At 40.8% G+C, this 14,140-nt stretch overlaps 1 protein-coding gene across 1 annotated transcript in view; it reads right to left on the bottom strand.

The window, feature by feature from the left end:
* Nucleotides 1-14,140, bottom strand: part of CFAP74 (cilia and flagella associated protein 74) — a 116,913-nt gene that overhangs the window by 58,305 nt on the left and 44,468 nt on the right. The window contains exons 16-19 of the mRNA XM_036746930.1: nucleotides 11,936-12,097; nucleotides 4,992-5,136; nucleotides 2,106-2,206; nucleotides 535-657 (exon numbers count right to left, since the gene is read on the bottom strand). Of these exons, the coding sequence (XP_036602825.1) occupies nucleotides 535-657; nucleotides 2,106-2,206; nucleotides 4,992-5,136; nucleotides 11,936-12,097 (531 nt within the window). The remainder of the gene's footprint in view (nucleotides 1-534; nucleotides 658-2,105; nucleotides 2,207-4,991; nucleotides 5,137-11,935; nucleotides 12,098-14,140) is intronic.

The following is a 14,140-nucleotide window of genomic DNA, read 5'->3' as shown; positions in this document are numbered from 1 at the left end:
GAGACAGACAGGTAAAGGGAGAACCAGGAGAAATACACACACACACACACACACACACACACACACACACACAAATATGCTTCTAAAACATCGTTATGCATTTTAAAGACATCAAGAACTTATAAATGAACAGGCCAACATTTGTTTTTCAGTCTCCTACAATTTAAATATCCTGTGGATATTTGCTACAGATGGAAATTTTGGAGAAGGGAGTAGCCATGACCCTGATGAAGGCAATCTGGTGGCTCACTGCTCTCTATAAATTTAAAAAGTCCTTTACTGCCTTTTCTTTTCCTCTAGGAGACTTAACAATGGCAGGAGGACCCATTCTCCATGTTTTCCCTGGCCACTCAGCCTTGTTGTCTTTTGTACCTTATGAAGTTTCTGAGCGCTCTGAGACTCAGTTTCTTGACATTTATTTTAGTCTCCCCCGCCTCCACCGCTTCCCCCTCTGTTCTCCCACCCCTACCCTCCATTCTGCAGGAAAGAACCCTTGTGTGTGAAGAACAAAACAAAGGCAATTGGAACACTCACAGGTGGGCAATCAGGATTCTTAAAGCTGAGCTGAAACTTGGCTTCTGAAGATCCTGGGATTATTGGAGCAAAGATTATGGGAATTTTGACGGAGCTGAAGGGTCCAATTTCATTGGTTGTTATCTACACAGAAAGAGAAGTGCAAGAGGAGTTAGCCAGTCTTGGGAGAGGCAGTTGCTTTTCTCTGGATCCTCAGTGCTTAGCACAGTGCCTAGAGTATGTTGTTGTCTAGTAGTGTCTGACTCTTCATGACCCCGTTTGGGGTTTTCTTGGCAGAGTGGTTTGCCATTTCCTTCTCCAGCTCATTTTACAGATGAGGAAACTGAGGCAAACAGGGTGAAGTGATCTGCCCGGGGTCACACAGCTAGTAAGTGTCTGAGGCCATATTTGAACTTGGGAAGATCAGCTTTCCTGACTCCAGGTTTGACACTCTCATCTACTGTTATCATCTAGCTGCCCATATTTTTTTTGGCAGGGCAATCAGGGGTAAGTGACTTGCCCAAGGTCACACAGCTAGTACATGTGTCAAGTGTCTGAGGCTGGATTTGAACTTAGGTCCTCCTGATTCCAGGGCCAGTGCTCTACTCACTTCGCCACCTAGCTGCCCCTAGCTGCCCATATTTTTAAACACATAAAAGAAAACAGGATTAAAAAGGAAGGGGAAAGAAGAGAACATGCATGTTTTCAGTGCCTACTATGTGCCAGGCACTGTGCTAAGCATTTTACAAACATTATCTCATTTGATCCTCACAACAACCCTGGGAGGGAGGTGCTGTTATTCTTTACAGCTGAGGAAACTGAAGCAGACAGAGAAGTTAAGTGACTTGCCCAAGGTCATGCAGCTAACGTGTCTGAGGCTGGATTTGAACTTTGGCTTTTCTGAAACCGATTATATTTATAATAGGCATCTGGACATGTTGATTATGGAACCACAATGATCACTATCAGGTTCAGGTTCCCCTGAACCCTACACCATGAAAGCCATATGATTTCTTTGGAGTCCTCAAGGTCAAAGATGACCAAGCCTGTTTTGTATGGATCTCTTTGGGCCACTGTAATAGAAAGAGAACCCCCCAATACCCAGGAAGCCTGGGCAATATCAGCATCCAAGGAGTTGTGCTAGAATTAGGCTCACTTTGGGAATACAAAAAATCAAATGCCTTTTTCTTGTTTAAAACTTGGTCAAGGTTGATGGGGTGGCTAGATGGCCCAGTCGATAGAGCACTGGGCCAAGAGTCAGGAAGACTTGAGTTCAAATCCAGCCTCAGACACTTACTAGTTGTGTGACCCTGGGCAAGTCACTTAACCTTGTTTATCTCAGTTTCCTCATCTGTAAAATGAGCTGGAGAAGGAAATGGCAAACCACTGCAGTATCTTTGCCAAGAAAACCCCAAATAGGGCCATGAAGAGACAGACACAATTGAAATAACAGAACCACAGCAATAACAAAGTTGTTAGCAATGAAATGGTCTTGCATAAGCAATTTGGGGGTGATGGAGGCTGCCTTGGGTATGACTATTTGCAGGACAATATTAGCTAGATGAGGGCCCAGAGTTTGGGGAGCTCTTTACCTCTCCCAGTTTGATTTCTGTTTGGTCTTCAACAGAGTTAATTTCTACTCCTTCATATGTGGGTTCTTCGACTGTAACAATGGCATGTTCTTGGCGTGGTTCTGGAAACAGAGGCAGAAAGACTAAATCCTGGAAGGCAGAGACCCAGCTTCTCCGCTCAAACCCCCAGCAGCATAACACAGTACAAGCCTGGGTGCCCACTGGGTAAGTGTGCTTCATACTGGTTGTATTGGAGGTAAATTTTTAAAAGTTCTCTTAATGTGTTAATGAATAAAAGGGGAAAGTCTGGTTGATGACTCTGAGGTTGTCTCCAGCTCCTCTTCTCAACAGAGAGATCTCATCTGCCTAGGCAGCAGCAGCTATATAACACAATTATTGTCAAAGAAGGTATGGCTCAGACCCCCATGAGCAGAGCAGAGTCTCACTTTCAGCTTCCAGCACAGACTAAAGCCTATAGAGGAATTATAGACCTAGGGGAAGCCTGTAGTTCTGTCATTTCAAATGAATAGGGCTTGCCACTATTTGATTGGGACAGAGTCTAGCAGCAGTCTATTGCTGCTCAGAACAAAACCTGGATCAGGACCTTGGAGAGCTGAAGGGGGCCGGCAATCAGATTTTGCTCTGAATCATACTCCTTTGGGAGTGTTGAAAGCTTGCAGGTCCCCAGTTTGGGTTGTTGGGGAGGTCCTGGAATGACACAGTTCTCAATACTCCAAGAAACAAACAGCAGGAACAGCCCAGACTTTCCCTCCAGAAGTGTACAGAGCCCAATCCTAAGATCAAGCTTAAAGTTAGGATGTAAGCTGGAAGAATGAGAAAAAAAAGAATCCATCATAAAAGTTATTATGCTGAGAGGGGTGCTCAAGCCATAAGGCTAGAAGACAATGACTCTCAAACATCTATAAACAAAGCCTCAAAGAAAAATATAACTTGGGCATGAATTCAACTAGAATTTCTGGAAGAGATGAAACAAGAGTTAAAAAAATGTTTTTGTCAATGAAATGAGAGCCCTTGAGGAAAAAAATTGAAGAAATGAGAGCTATGCAATATTGTAAGATGATCAGCTGTGAATGACTTAGCTATTCTCAGCGACATAACAATCCAAGACAACTCTAAAGGACTTATGATGAAAAATGCTATCCATCCCCAGAGAAAGAACTGATCATGTCTGAATACAGATTGAAACATATTTTTTAAAAAAAAAAACTTTATTTTTCTTGAGGTTTTTTCTTGTCTGTTTTCTTTCACAACACAACTATTATGGATATGTTTTGCATGACTACCTATATTGAATTGCTTGCCTTCTCAATGGGGGGTAAGGTGGGGAGGGAGGAAGGGAGAGAATTTGGAATGCAAAGTTTTAAAAATGAATGTTAAAAATTGTTTTACACATAACTGGGGAAAATAAAATGCTAAATAAATTTTTTAAAAAGAAATGAGAGCTATGGAAGAAAGAATTAGAAAGGAAATCAACAGCTCAGCATGAGGTACAAAACCTTGCCCAAGCAATAAACTCCTTGAAAATTAGGATGGACCAAATAGAAGCTAATGACTCCATGAGATGATAAGAAATTTTTTAAAAATCAAAATACTGGAAAAAATAGAAGAAAATGTAAGGCATCTCATAGCAAAAACAATTGACCTGGAATTAAAAAAAAGAATGGAGGAGAAAAAATTTAAGAATCATTGGACTACCTAAACACAATGATCAAAATTAGGAGACTAGACATCATATTTCAAGAAACTATAAAAGAACACTAAGGAGGCATAAAAATATTTATAGCTTTTTCTGAGGTGGCAAAGAATGGGAATTAGAAGGGGTGGCCATTGTTTAAGGAATGGCTGAACAAGTTATGGTATATAAATTTGATGGACTATTATTGTGTTCAAAGAAATTATGAAAGAGGTGGTTTCAATGCAAAAACTCACATGAATGGATACAGAGTGAAAGAACAGAGCCGGCAGGACATTTTATACAATGAAAGCAATATGGCAAAGATAAACAACTTTGAAAGACTTAGGAACTCTGGTTATATCATGACCAGCCATGATTCCAGGAGGCTCAGGATGAATCATGATATCTACATCCTAATAGAGAGATGAAAGACTCAGAATGCAGAATGAAGCACATACTTTTTTAGACATGGAATGTCCAATACAGAAATGTGTTTAACTGGACTGTACATGTGTACATCAGGAGCTTTGTTTTTCTTTCATTTTCAGTTGGGGTGTGGTGGGTGGAAGGGAGAAAAGATGGAATTTTGCAGATTCAAAAAATATAATTAAAAAAATTACATAGGGCTCCTTGAAATATTTAACAATAGCAACAACTGGGTTGGATCCCTCTCTGCCTTCAATTTAACCCAACTTCACTTCATCCGGGTTCCTTGAGAGGCTAAGTCAGGATCAGATGAGAAACAAAGGGAATGTTCCAGGATGGGACCACCTGATAGATAACTTGGTGGCTCTATAGATCTTAGCACTGACAGGGAATGGCTTCTTAACCTTCTTTGTGTCATGGACCCCTTTGGCAATATTGGGAAACCTCTTCTTAGAATGTTTTTAAATGCATAAAATGAAATACAGAGGGTTACAAGGGAAACCGATTATACAGTGAGTCCCAAAAGTCTTAATGGAATTTCAAGCTTTAATAGTATAAATAATAATCTGTTTTTTATTATTTGTATATTATTATTTTAAATATTATTACCTAAACTTTTAAAGCTTAGAATTCCACTAAGACTTTTGGGACATCCTCTGTTGAAATACAATTATCAAAAATTTTTAAAAACAATTTCATGGACCCTGAGTTAAGACTCTGGTCTGGCATCTCCTGAGCAGAGGACTTAGTAACAATGCATACTCCATCTAAACCAATGGTCTTACCTCCAACGGGACTGTCTGAGACTTTAGGGCTCATGAATGGAATTGTATCTAGGGTGGGAGGACAATAGATCTCACTCTGGGTATCCGAAAGGTTGAGGGTGTTTTTCTCCTCTGTAACTTTGTCATCCAATGAATATAAAGTGCTCTAAAAGGCAGATCAATAAAAAACAAAAACAACTTGACTTGATTTTCAAATATATGCTCAACTGAATATAAACACCTTTTGAAGAGTGATTCTTTTCACTCTTTGTGTTTGTTATCAAAAGTACAAAGCACAGCACATGACACACAGTAGGCACTTAATAAATACTTGGTGATTGCTAGAACGCTGTCATTTTTTAGGAGCCCATATTCAGACAGCAAGCCAGAGAACAGACTTTGTTGGGCCAAAGTGCTGCTTAGCTTGTGTGGACCTAGTTATTTATATGTTGTCTCTCCCATTAGAATGGCAGCTCCTTGAGTGTAGGGGCTGATTTTGCCTGTCTTTATATCTCCAGTGTTTAGCACTGTGCCTGCTACAAAGTAAGTGCCTAAGAAATGCTTGTTGACTAACTAACTAATGAAATAATTTACTATTTACTTGACGTCATATAGAAGGCAGCATCAGGACATCCACCAAGCAGACCCTTTCATCATCCATTATTTGTTGACCATTCCCTTCATATGAGACAATTTGTGCTATACCTGTGGTAGAGCCTTCTGACCTCATATTGGTCTGACCAGCCACAATCTGACCCACCGCATCTTGACCTCCCACTCATTTTGGTCTCTTTGGTCCTTTCTGAGAATAAAGGGCAACAGCCAAATCTGTTGATCATTCCCTTCATGCAGATTAATGTTTGACCCCAGAAATCCCAAGGCGTTCTCCAAACTCTTCAAGGTACTAGTTTCTTTCTTTTTAAAGAAAATAATTTATTTTTTATCATGTAAAAAATTGAGTTCTGAATTCTTTCCCTCTGACTTGCCCTTCCCCTACCTGTTGAGAAGGCAAAGAAATGTGTTATCAATTATACATCCGAAATTGTGCAAAACATATTTTTATATTAGTCATGTTGCAAAAGAAAAATAAGAAGCAAGGAAAATAAAGAAAGTGAAAAAATTATACTTCAATCTACAATTAGACTTTATCAGTTTTCTCTTTGGAGGTGGATAGCATTTGTCATCATAAGTCCTTCAGAATTGTCTTGGATCATTTCATTGATCAGAATAGCCAAGTCGCTTACAGTTGATCATTGTACAAAAATTCCTGTTACTGTGTACAATTGTTCTCTTGGTTCTGCTCACCTCACTTTACATCAGTTCATGTAAGTCTTCAGAAACCATCCTCTTGTCATTTCTTATAGCACAATAGTATTCCATCACGATTATATACCACAGCTTGTTCAGCAATTTCCCAGTTGATGGGCATCTCTTCCATTTCCAATTTTTTGCTACCACCAGCGCTGCTATAAATATTTTTATTTTTGTACTTCCTTTAATATCGTCCAGGAATTCTTGTTGGGGCTTGTCTCCAATTTATATTTTTTTTCTTTGAGGCTTTGCTTTTGGCTGTTATGACATCATTGTCTTCTTCTGAGTTCGTGTCTTAATCTTTCCTGTCACCATAGTAGCTTTTCATGGTCAGGTTGTTTTTTTCATTGTTGTTTACTCATTCCTCCAGCCTGTTTCTTGACTTTTAACTTTATGTTAAAGTTGGGTTCTATTGGGGTGGGGAAGGGCACTGTCTCAAGCTTCAGGTTTTATGCTGCTGTTCTCAGAACGAGTTCTGGGGATTTGTAAGTTTTTGGTGCTTTCAAGGTGGTATGATCCAAGGAGAGGTATGATTACTGCTTTCTTGGCCTGTGTTCTGATCTTTATCCAGGAAGGAACTTTGTTCTCCTGCAGCTGCAAGTGCTAGTGCTTTCCACACTAGAACTGTGACTGGAGCTCCTACTTCCCTGTGGCTGCAAGCACTAGCACTCCTCTCAGGCCTGGGACTGTGACCTGGAATTGTGTGTGAGTAATGCAACAGGGTCCTGCACTCAGTGCCAACAAAGAGTTCCCTGTAATCTCTTTCTGACCAACTGTCTGACTCTCTTACCATCTCTGGGCTGAGAGTCCCCAAAGGTGCTGCTTCCATCGTACAGCCACCTCTAAGGGCCACTGGTGCTTCTCCACCCCGCCCCCCCACCCATGCATTCCAGACTGGTCCCCACCCTAGTATCTTAGGCTGGAAAAAACATCTCACTCCAACCTTTTGTTGGCTCTGCCACTCCAGAATTCTATTTGAAGTGTTTAAAATAACCGTTGTATGGATAGGAATACTAGGAGAGTCTAGCTGAGTCCCTGCCTCTACTCCACCATCCAAGCTGTACTATTTTCACCCAACAATCCTAATTGAATTTACAGCCTTTACTTAACACTGGGCCTAGTAGGTTCCTTCTCCATTCCCCATTTCATGTCCTCAGGCTAAGAAAGCACTTAGATTCTTTCCAAATCTCACATTCTCAAGAAGACTTAACCAACAATCATGGGTCTGTCTATTCAATTTCCTCCAAACCTGAAGCGCACACTAAGATTTATTATCTATATCCAGGCAAGCTTTCTTTATTGCACATACCGCGCTTTCCTTATTCTTCTGGCTCATCATAGAGTGGGGGTCAGTCTACTCAGAAAGGGCACCCAAAGAGAAATTTCTTGAAAGGATCCATCGTGTAATATTGATGACTTGCTACTAGGAACTGGTATTAGGAATATCTACCTTACAAAGAGAAAATCATAAGACTGAACCAAAAAATAAAAATAAAGAAAATATTACAGATAATAGTTATCAGGGTTATCTTATTTTCCTAGAAGGCTCTTTGATGGAAGAAACTTTCTATCTCTTCCAGCATGTGACACAGTTCTCTGTATACAGTAGGTGCTTAACAAATTTTTGTTGTTGAAAGGAAAAGTCCCATATACCTCAAAATACTTATAGTAGCCCTTTTCCTGGGAACAGTAGATGCTCATTGATTAAGGAATGGCTAAACAAACAGTGGCCCATAAATACAACGGTATATTATTGACTGAACAACAGCAACAACAACAAATGTGTGGCTTAGTGGTTCCGCATTTGTATTTGAGTTTGACACCACTGAGCTAGCGCATATCACTTTTTCTATCCCAAACTTTAAACTTCTCTTCGTGGCAGGTTTTTCTTGTTTGCTACACAAAATTCACAACTCACACCAACGAGAGTTCAATGCAACATACATAAAAAATGGATTTAAGCCTGATGTTCTATTCTCTTTGAGGCAAACACAATAGTTCGAATCCTGTGAAGTTTGTTACGGCCCATTAAATTTGAATGGAGAAGAAAGAAGATGGAAGAGAGGGCTGCTGGGGGGATGCTCTCTAACTCAGGTGTCAAATGCTTGCTGAGAGCTGACTCCTCTGGTGGGACCTAAACCAGGTTAAAATGTAATTGGGAGATATTTAACAAAATATGTAAAAAGAGCATAGATAATGTTAATATGTGGTTTTCTAAGTCAATCTGCAGCCGCAGAAATACTTATGTATGATCTAAAGGCCCCAGTTTCTATTTGCATTTGATGGCACTGCTCTAACATCCCCTGACTTTAGAAGGATCACATTGTCCAAGATGAAGGGAGAAGTAGGACCCAAATTAAAAGCTCAGACATGATATTTCCAATAAGGCCCCAAAGGCTAGAAGATGGGTCCTAAGCCCCATTCAGTTCTAACTCTTGTGAGAAACGTGCTCACTCTAGAAAGAATAATACTTGTTGTGAAGCCAGGAAAGTTCTCATTTTATTTTACATTTATTTTAATGGGTACCTCCCAAATAGAGAGTACACTTGCTCAGACAAATGTAATGCTTTTTATGCTGTTCCCAATTCGAATTTCCCCCTTACTCTCCATTGGCTAGATGCAATCTCCTGAACTGCTCACTTCATGTTCTCTTACTGGATACATTCCCCCTCAAACAGCTCGTTAAGCATGCATACAAGTTTCTGACCTTTTACCTGATCAGAAATGTGGTTCTGCTAGGTCACAGCTCTGATTAGAACAAGTCACCTCTGACTTACATCCTGTTATCACTAATCCTGTGGAAACAGAATTCCTTCTTTTGTTTCTCACATTGTTTCTGCCACCCAGTAGAAAAGTAAAAAGGCAGGGTCTCAGCCCCTAAGTATGTGATTTTCCAATAAAAGGAAGATAACCCAAAAGAAGGATTGATAATAGCCCCTCCCCACAACTCTGACTGTAAACATTCTAAATGGGATAGCCAAGTAAGTCTGAATTAAATGGATTTCAAACTACCCTGGAGAATGAGATTTATGAGAAACAATTGATACCTAACTCCAGTCAGCCAGTCAAAAAGCACTTAAATGTTCACATGGGCTATTTCTGCCTGACCTGTGGTAGAGCTTTTCAAGCTTGTATTGGTCTGATCAGCCACAGTCAGACGCACCGTACCTTGATCCCAACACAGGGATGTCATTTTGGTCCTCTTCGATAATGAAGGATGACAACCATCAAGTGCCAACTATGTACCCAGTATTGTGATAAGCTCTGGGAATTAAAAAAAAGGCAAAAGAAAGTCCTGCCCTCAAGGAGCTTACAATCTAATAAAGAAGACAATATACAAACAACTTAGGATCAAAGAAAAATTGCAGATAATCAACCGAGGGAAGGCACCAGAGTTGGGAAGAATCAGGAAAGGCTTTCTGTGGAAAGGGGAATTTTAGCTGAGACTCGAAGGAGGCCAGGCAATCCCAGAGGCAGAGATGGGAAGGGAGAGAATTCCAGACTTGGGGACCAACCAGGGAAAAAACTTACAGCTGGGAGATGGAAAGTCTTGTGTGAGGATCCAATGTCCCCGGATTGAAGAATATGTGTGGGTCAGAGGGGTGGTATAAGGCATAAGGAGATGGAAAGTTAGAGGGGTTTTGAACACCAAACAGAAGGTTTTTTATAATTGATTCTGGAGGGGATAGGGAGCCACTGAAGTTTATTGAGTAGGGGATAGGGTAGGCCTGCTCTTTAGGAAAATCACTTTAGTGGCTGAATGGAGGGTAGAATGGAATGGGGAGAGACTGAAGGCGGGCAGACCCCAACCCACAGATTATTGTAACAGTCCAGGTGTGAGGTGATGATCACCTGCACCAGGGTGGGGGCAATGTTAAAGTAGAAAAGGGGGCATTATATGAGAGATGTTATGAAGGTAAAAGGAACAAGACTTGGCAACAGACGATATGGAGGTGGCCCGAGAGTGAAGAATTGAGGATGCCATCTGGGTTATGAGCCTGGATGAGTGAGAGGAGGGTGGTGCCATTGACAGTAATAAGGAATTTAGGGAGAGGAGAGGGCTTGAAGAGAAAGACAATGAGTTCCCTTTTGGACATGTTGAGTTTAAGATGCTTATGTGACATCCAATTCAAGATGGCAGATGGAGTTGGCAGTCTGGAGGTCAGCATAGAGGTTAAAACTGGACAAGTAGATTTGAGAATCATCAGCAGAGAGGTGATAATTGAGTCCATGGGAGCTCATGAGAGTATAAAGGAAGAAGAGAAAACAGCCCAAGCCAGAGCCTTGTTGGTACACCTACAGTTAGGAGTCAGGGTCTGGGTGAAGAGTTAGCAAAGAATGGGTGGCAGGAGGAGAGGTAGTTAGGTAGGAGGGGAAGCAGGAGAGAAGAGACTATCAAGGAGGAGATGGTGATCTACAGTGTCAAAGGCTTCAGAGAATTCAAGAAGGATGAGGTGTGAGAAAAGGTCATTCAATATGGAGATTAAGAGGTCATAGGTAAACTTGGGGAGATCAGTTTGAGTTTGGAAGCCAAACTGTAGAGAGTCAGGAAAGTGAGAGGACACCTATTGTAGATAGCCTTTTCAAGAAGTTTAGCTACAAAAGGCAGAAGAGATGAAGGGCAACAGTTAATGAGGATAGAAGGATAAAGTGAGGGGTTTTTTTCAGGATGAGAGAGACATGAGCACGTCTGTAGGGAAAAGGGGAAGCAGTCAATAAACAGGGAGAGATTGAAGATAAGTGAGATAGGTAGTGAACTGAAGAAGATGGGATAGATGGAATGGGATCACTTGTGCATGTAAAGGAGTTTATGTTAGCAAGGAGAAGGGCCACCTCCTTGTGTGAGACAGGGATGAAGAAGGAGACAGTGGTAGAGGCATCTAAGAGACATGAGATGAGAAATAGGAGACAAGAGAGAGTTCTCAGCAAATGGTCTCAATTTTTTCAATGAAATATGAGGCCAAGATTATAGCTGAGAGGGTTGGGCAATGGGGGATGGTTATTTGAGAGGTCTGAGAAGAGATGAAAAAACCTGTTGTGGTGAGGTGGGATAGTAAATCGACTTGGGATATATAAAAGAATTGCCTTGCTGCAGTGAGGGCCCAGTTGAAATTATTTAACATGAATTTGCAGTATTTCAGAGTGAAAAGTCATCAAGAAATGAAATGGTGAATCCTATAAAGGAAAGGAGAAAGAACTTCTGTGAGGCTTTTTCAAAAGACTGGGACATCTCCTTGGTCCAGGAAGAATGGAAACTTTAGACTGGTAAAAAGGATCTTAGAATGGCAGAGGAGGAAAAACTATCCAGCCTTTGGTTAAGGTCTATATTGATATTTTATAGGTTTTTGTCACGAACAGGAACTGGAACATTGGTTACATCCATGGAGTTTGGGTAAATCTCTTAGCCAAAGTCACAGCACATAATTGAGGACCAATACTTTCTCTGAGGGTACCAAATTTGGTGATTGCAGGAATGAATAGGTTTTTAAAATGACTATTACAGCTAGCCTGTGGTGGATTGTGCCTTCACCTATGTCCTCAAGTTTAAGATTAAAAGGACAGGTTATTTGTACAATTTCCTCCTTCCCAAATGGACCAACCCATTTGGAAGACTTTCTAAGCCCATCAAGGGCAGACTAGTCAGATATACTCACATCTGTTATGAAGGATTTGGCTTCAAAATCAGATTTCTCAGCGTCTGTGTGCACATGAAATTTTGTACCCAGGGCTCCATGGTTTTCCAGGGTGACGGTCCGTGAAACAATCTCTCCTACCACATACGTGCCAAAGTCAATGAGCTCTTTATCCAGGGACAGCTGCAAGGAAACACACCATAATTACCCCTGCCCCAGATAATCAGTAACATTGATTAAATAAACACCTACCATTTCAGGCAGAAAAACTTAACATGTCCAAGAAAATGTTCAAGGATTACAATTATTGTCTTTGGCATTTAAAGCCAAATTCTTGGACAACAGATTTGCTGCAGGTAGCAAGTTGGATATCAGCCTTAATTCAACACTATTTGAAAATGATGTTGGTAGAACCTTATTTGACTGACTTCCTCCTCGTTGGAGAGATTACATTTACAGGAATTGCAGTGGAAGGTCAATCAAGTCTTCCTTCCAGCCCAGCACCCACTCACTGCCTATAAGACCCATTAAGTGGCCTTGAGATGCAAGTTGATCTGGAATGTCTCTGGGATGGTGGTCCTTCTACTCCACAATATTCCTTTTTTTTTTTTTTTAGCAATTTCTCTCCAGCTTCCTTGCAGACAGTGTTTAATTCTTCAAGCTACTTGGTTTGGATTTCTCATAGCTGTATTCCAGGCCATGCCTCTCCCTCTCATCCCCTCAGTCCCAACTGAAGCTATTCCTTTCTGTCCTGAGCGTTTAGATCTTTCATGAACCTTTTAATAGCTCAATCTTACCTTCTGTAGGAGACCTTTCTCAATCTCCCCTGCCCTCCAACAACTCCTCTTTTAGTCCTTTCTTTCTGAAATGATCTTCCAATACATACACATACATAAAATATGTATATTACACACAAACACACATATATTATATATTCATAATTATTTGCATGTTTTTCCCCCATTATAATGTGAGACCAAGGACTGAGTTTTTGCCTTTCTTCACTTTCTCATACCTTAGCACAGTGCCTAACACAGTAAGGGCTTAATAAATGTTTGTTGACTATATAGATTTAGATTAGGGATTCTTAACCTGAGGTCCACAGATCCCAAAGGGATAAGTAGATTTCAAGGGGTCCATGAACTTGAATGTGGACAAAAAAAAATCCTTTTAATTTCAGTAGAATTTATTTCCTTTGTAATCCTATTTTTTAAACTATGTATTTAAAACATTATTTTGAGAAAGGGTCTATAGGCTTCACCAGACTGTCAAAGGAGCCCAAAGCACAAAAATGGCTAAGAATCTCTGATTTAGGTAGTTTCATTCTGTTGGTTTTGTACCTTTCCTTTTGACACATTGCCATGCTCTGAGCTCAAACCCAGATTCAATGATGTTCTCCACTGGGGGGGAGGGTAGCTTCTAGGAGACTTCCTAAGAAGTCCCAATTGCGGGACCAGGCCAGGAAGGTCCAACTCAACCTCTGAGTTCGAGGTTTCCAAGAGTACCAGGAAGGATATGGATCTCAGAGAAATGACCCCTTTGAGAAAAAAGACCAAACTCAGGGGCAAACGGTATTTGACCCTGCCTGGGGCTCGTGTTTCTGCTCCAGTCTCTTGTAGTTACTAACAGTGGAGTAGAGGGGCCAGACATCTGAGAGCTAAGGGTATCTTTGCCCCTTCCACATCCTCTTAGTTATAGCCACAAGCAGGACACATAAGAATCTGTAGGAAGGATTATGGACAAGTCCTATTCTCTTTCTCATCCTATGCCCCCAAGCTCCCATACTTTCAAATGCTATCCAGGTCGGATTTGGGGAAAGAATTTGGACTATGGCCCAAGAGAACTTGGTGAAAGGAGGCAGGGTGGATTTCTAGACAAGAAGCCAATGGAAAACACTTCTCTAGCAGAGCATCAATTCTTCTAATCATTCATGGAGACTGAAAGACAAAGAACATTTTTCTTTGAGAAGAATCTGCTCTCCCCTTGATGGGCTTAGAAAATCTTCCAAGTGGATTGGTCCATTTAGAAAGGAGGAAATTATACAAATGACCCATCCTTTTACTCCTAAATGTGAGGACATGAGTGAAGACACAATCTGCCATGGGCAAGTTATAATAGTCATTTTTAAATATCTATTTATTCCTGTAACTACCAAATTTGGTACCCTCAAAGAAAGTGTTGGTCTTTAGCCATTTGCTGTGACTTTTGCCAAGAAATTCACCTCAA

This window comes from Trichosurus vulpecula, chromosome 2 (genome assembly GCF_011100635.1).
Source record: "Trichosurus vulpecula isolate mTriVul1 chromosome 2, mTriVul1.pri, whole genome shotgun sequence".
NCBI lineage: Eukaryota > Metazoa > Chordata > Mammalia > Diprotodontia > Phalangeridae > Trichosurus > Trichosurus vulpecula.
Note: the sequence above shows the minus strand (reverse complement) of the source record. Positions and strands in the feature narration are given on the sequence as shown.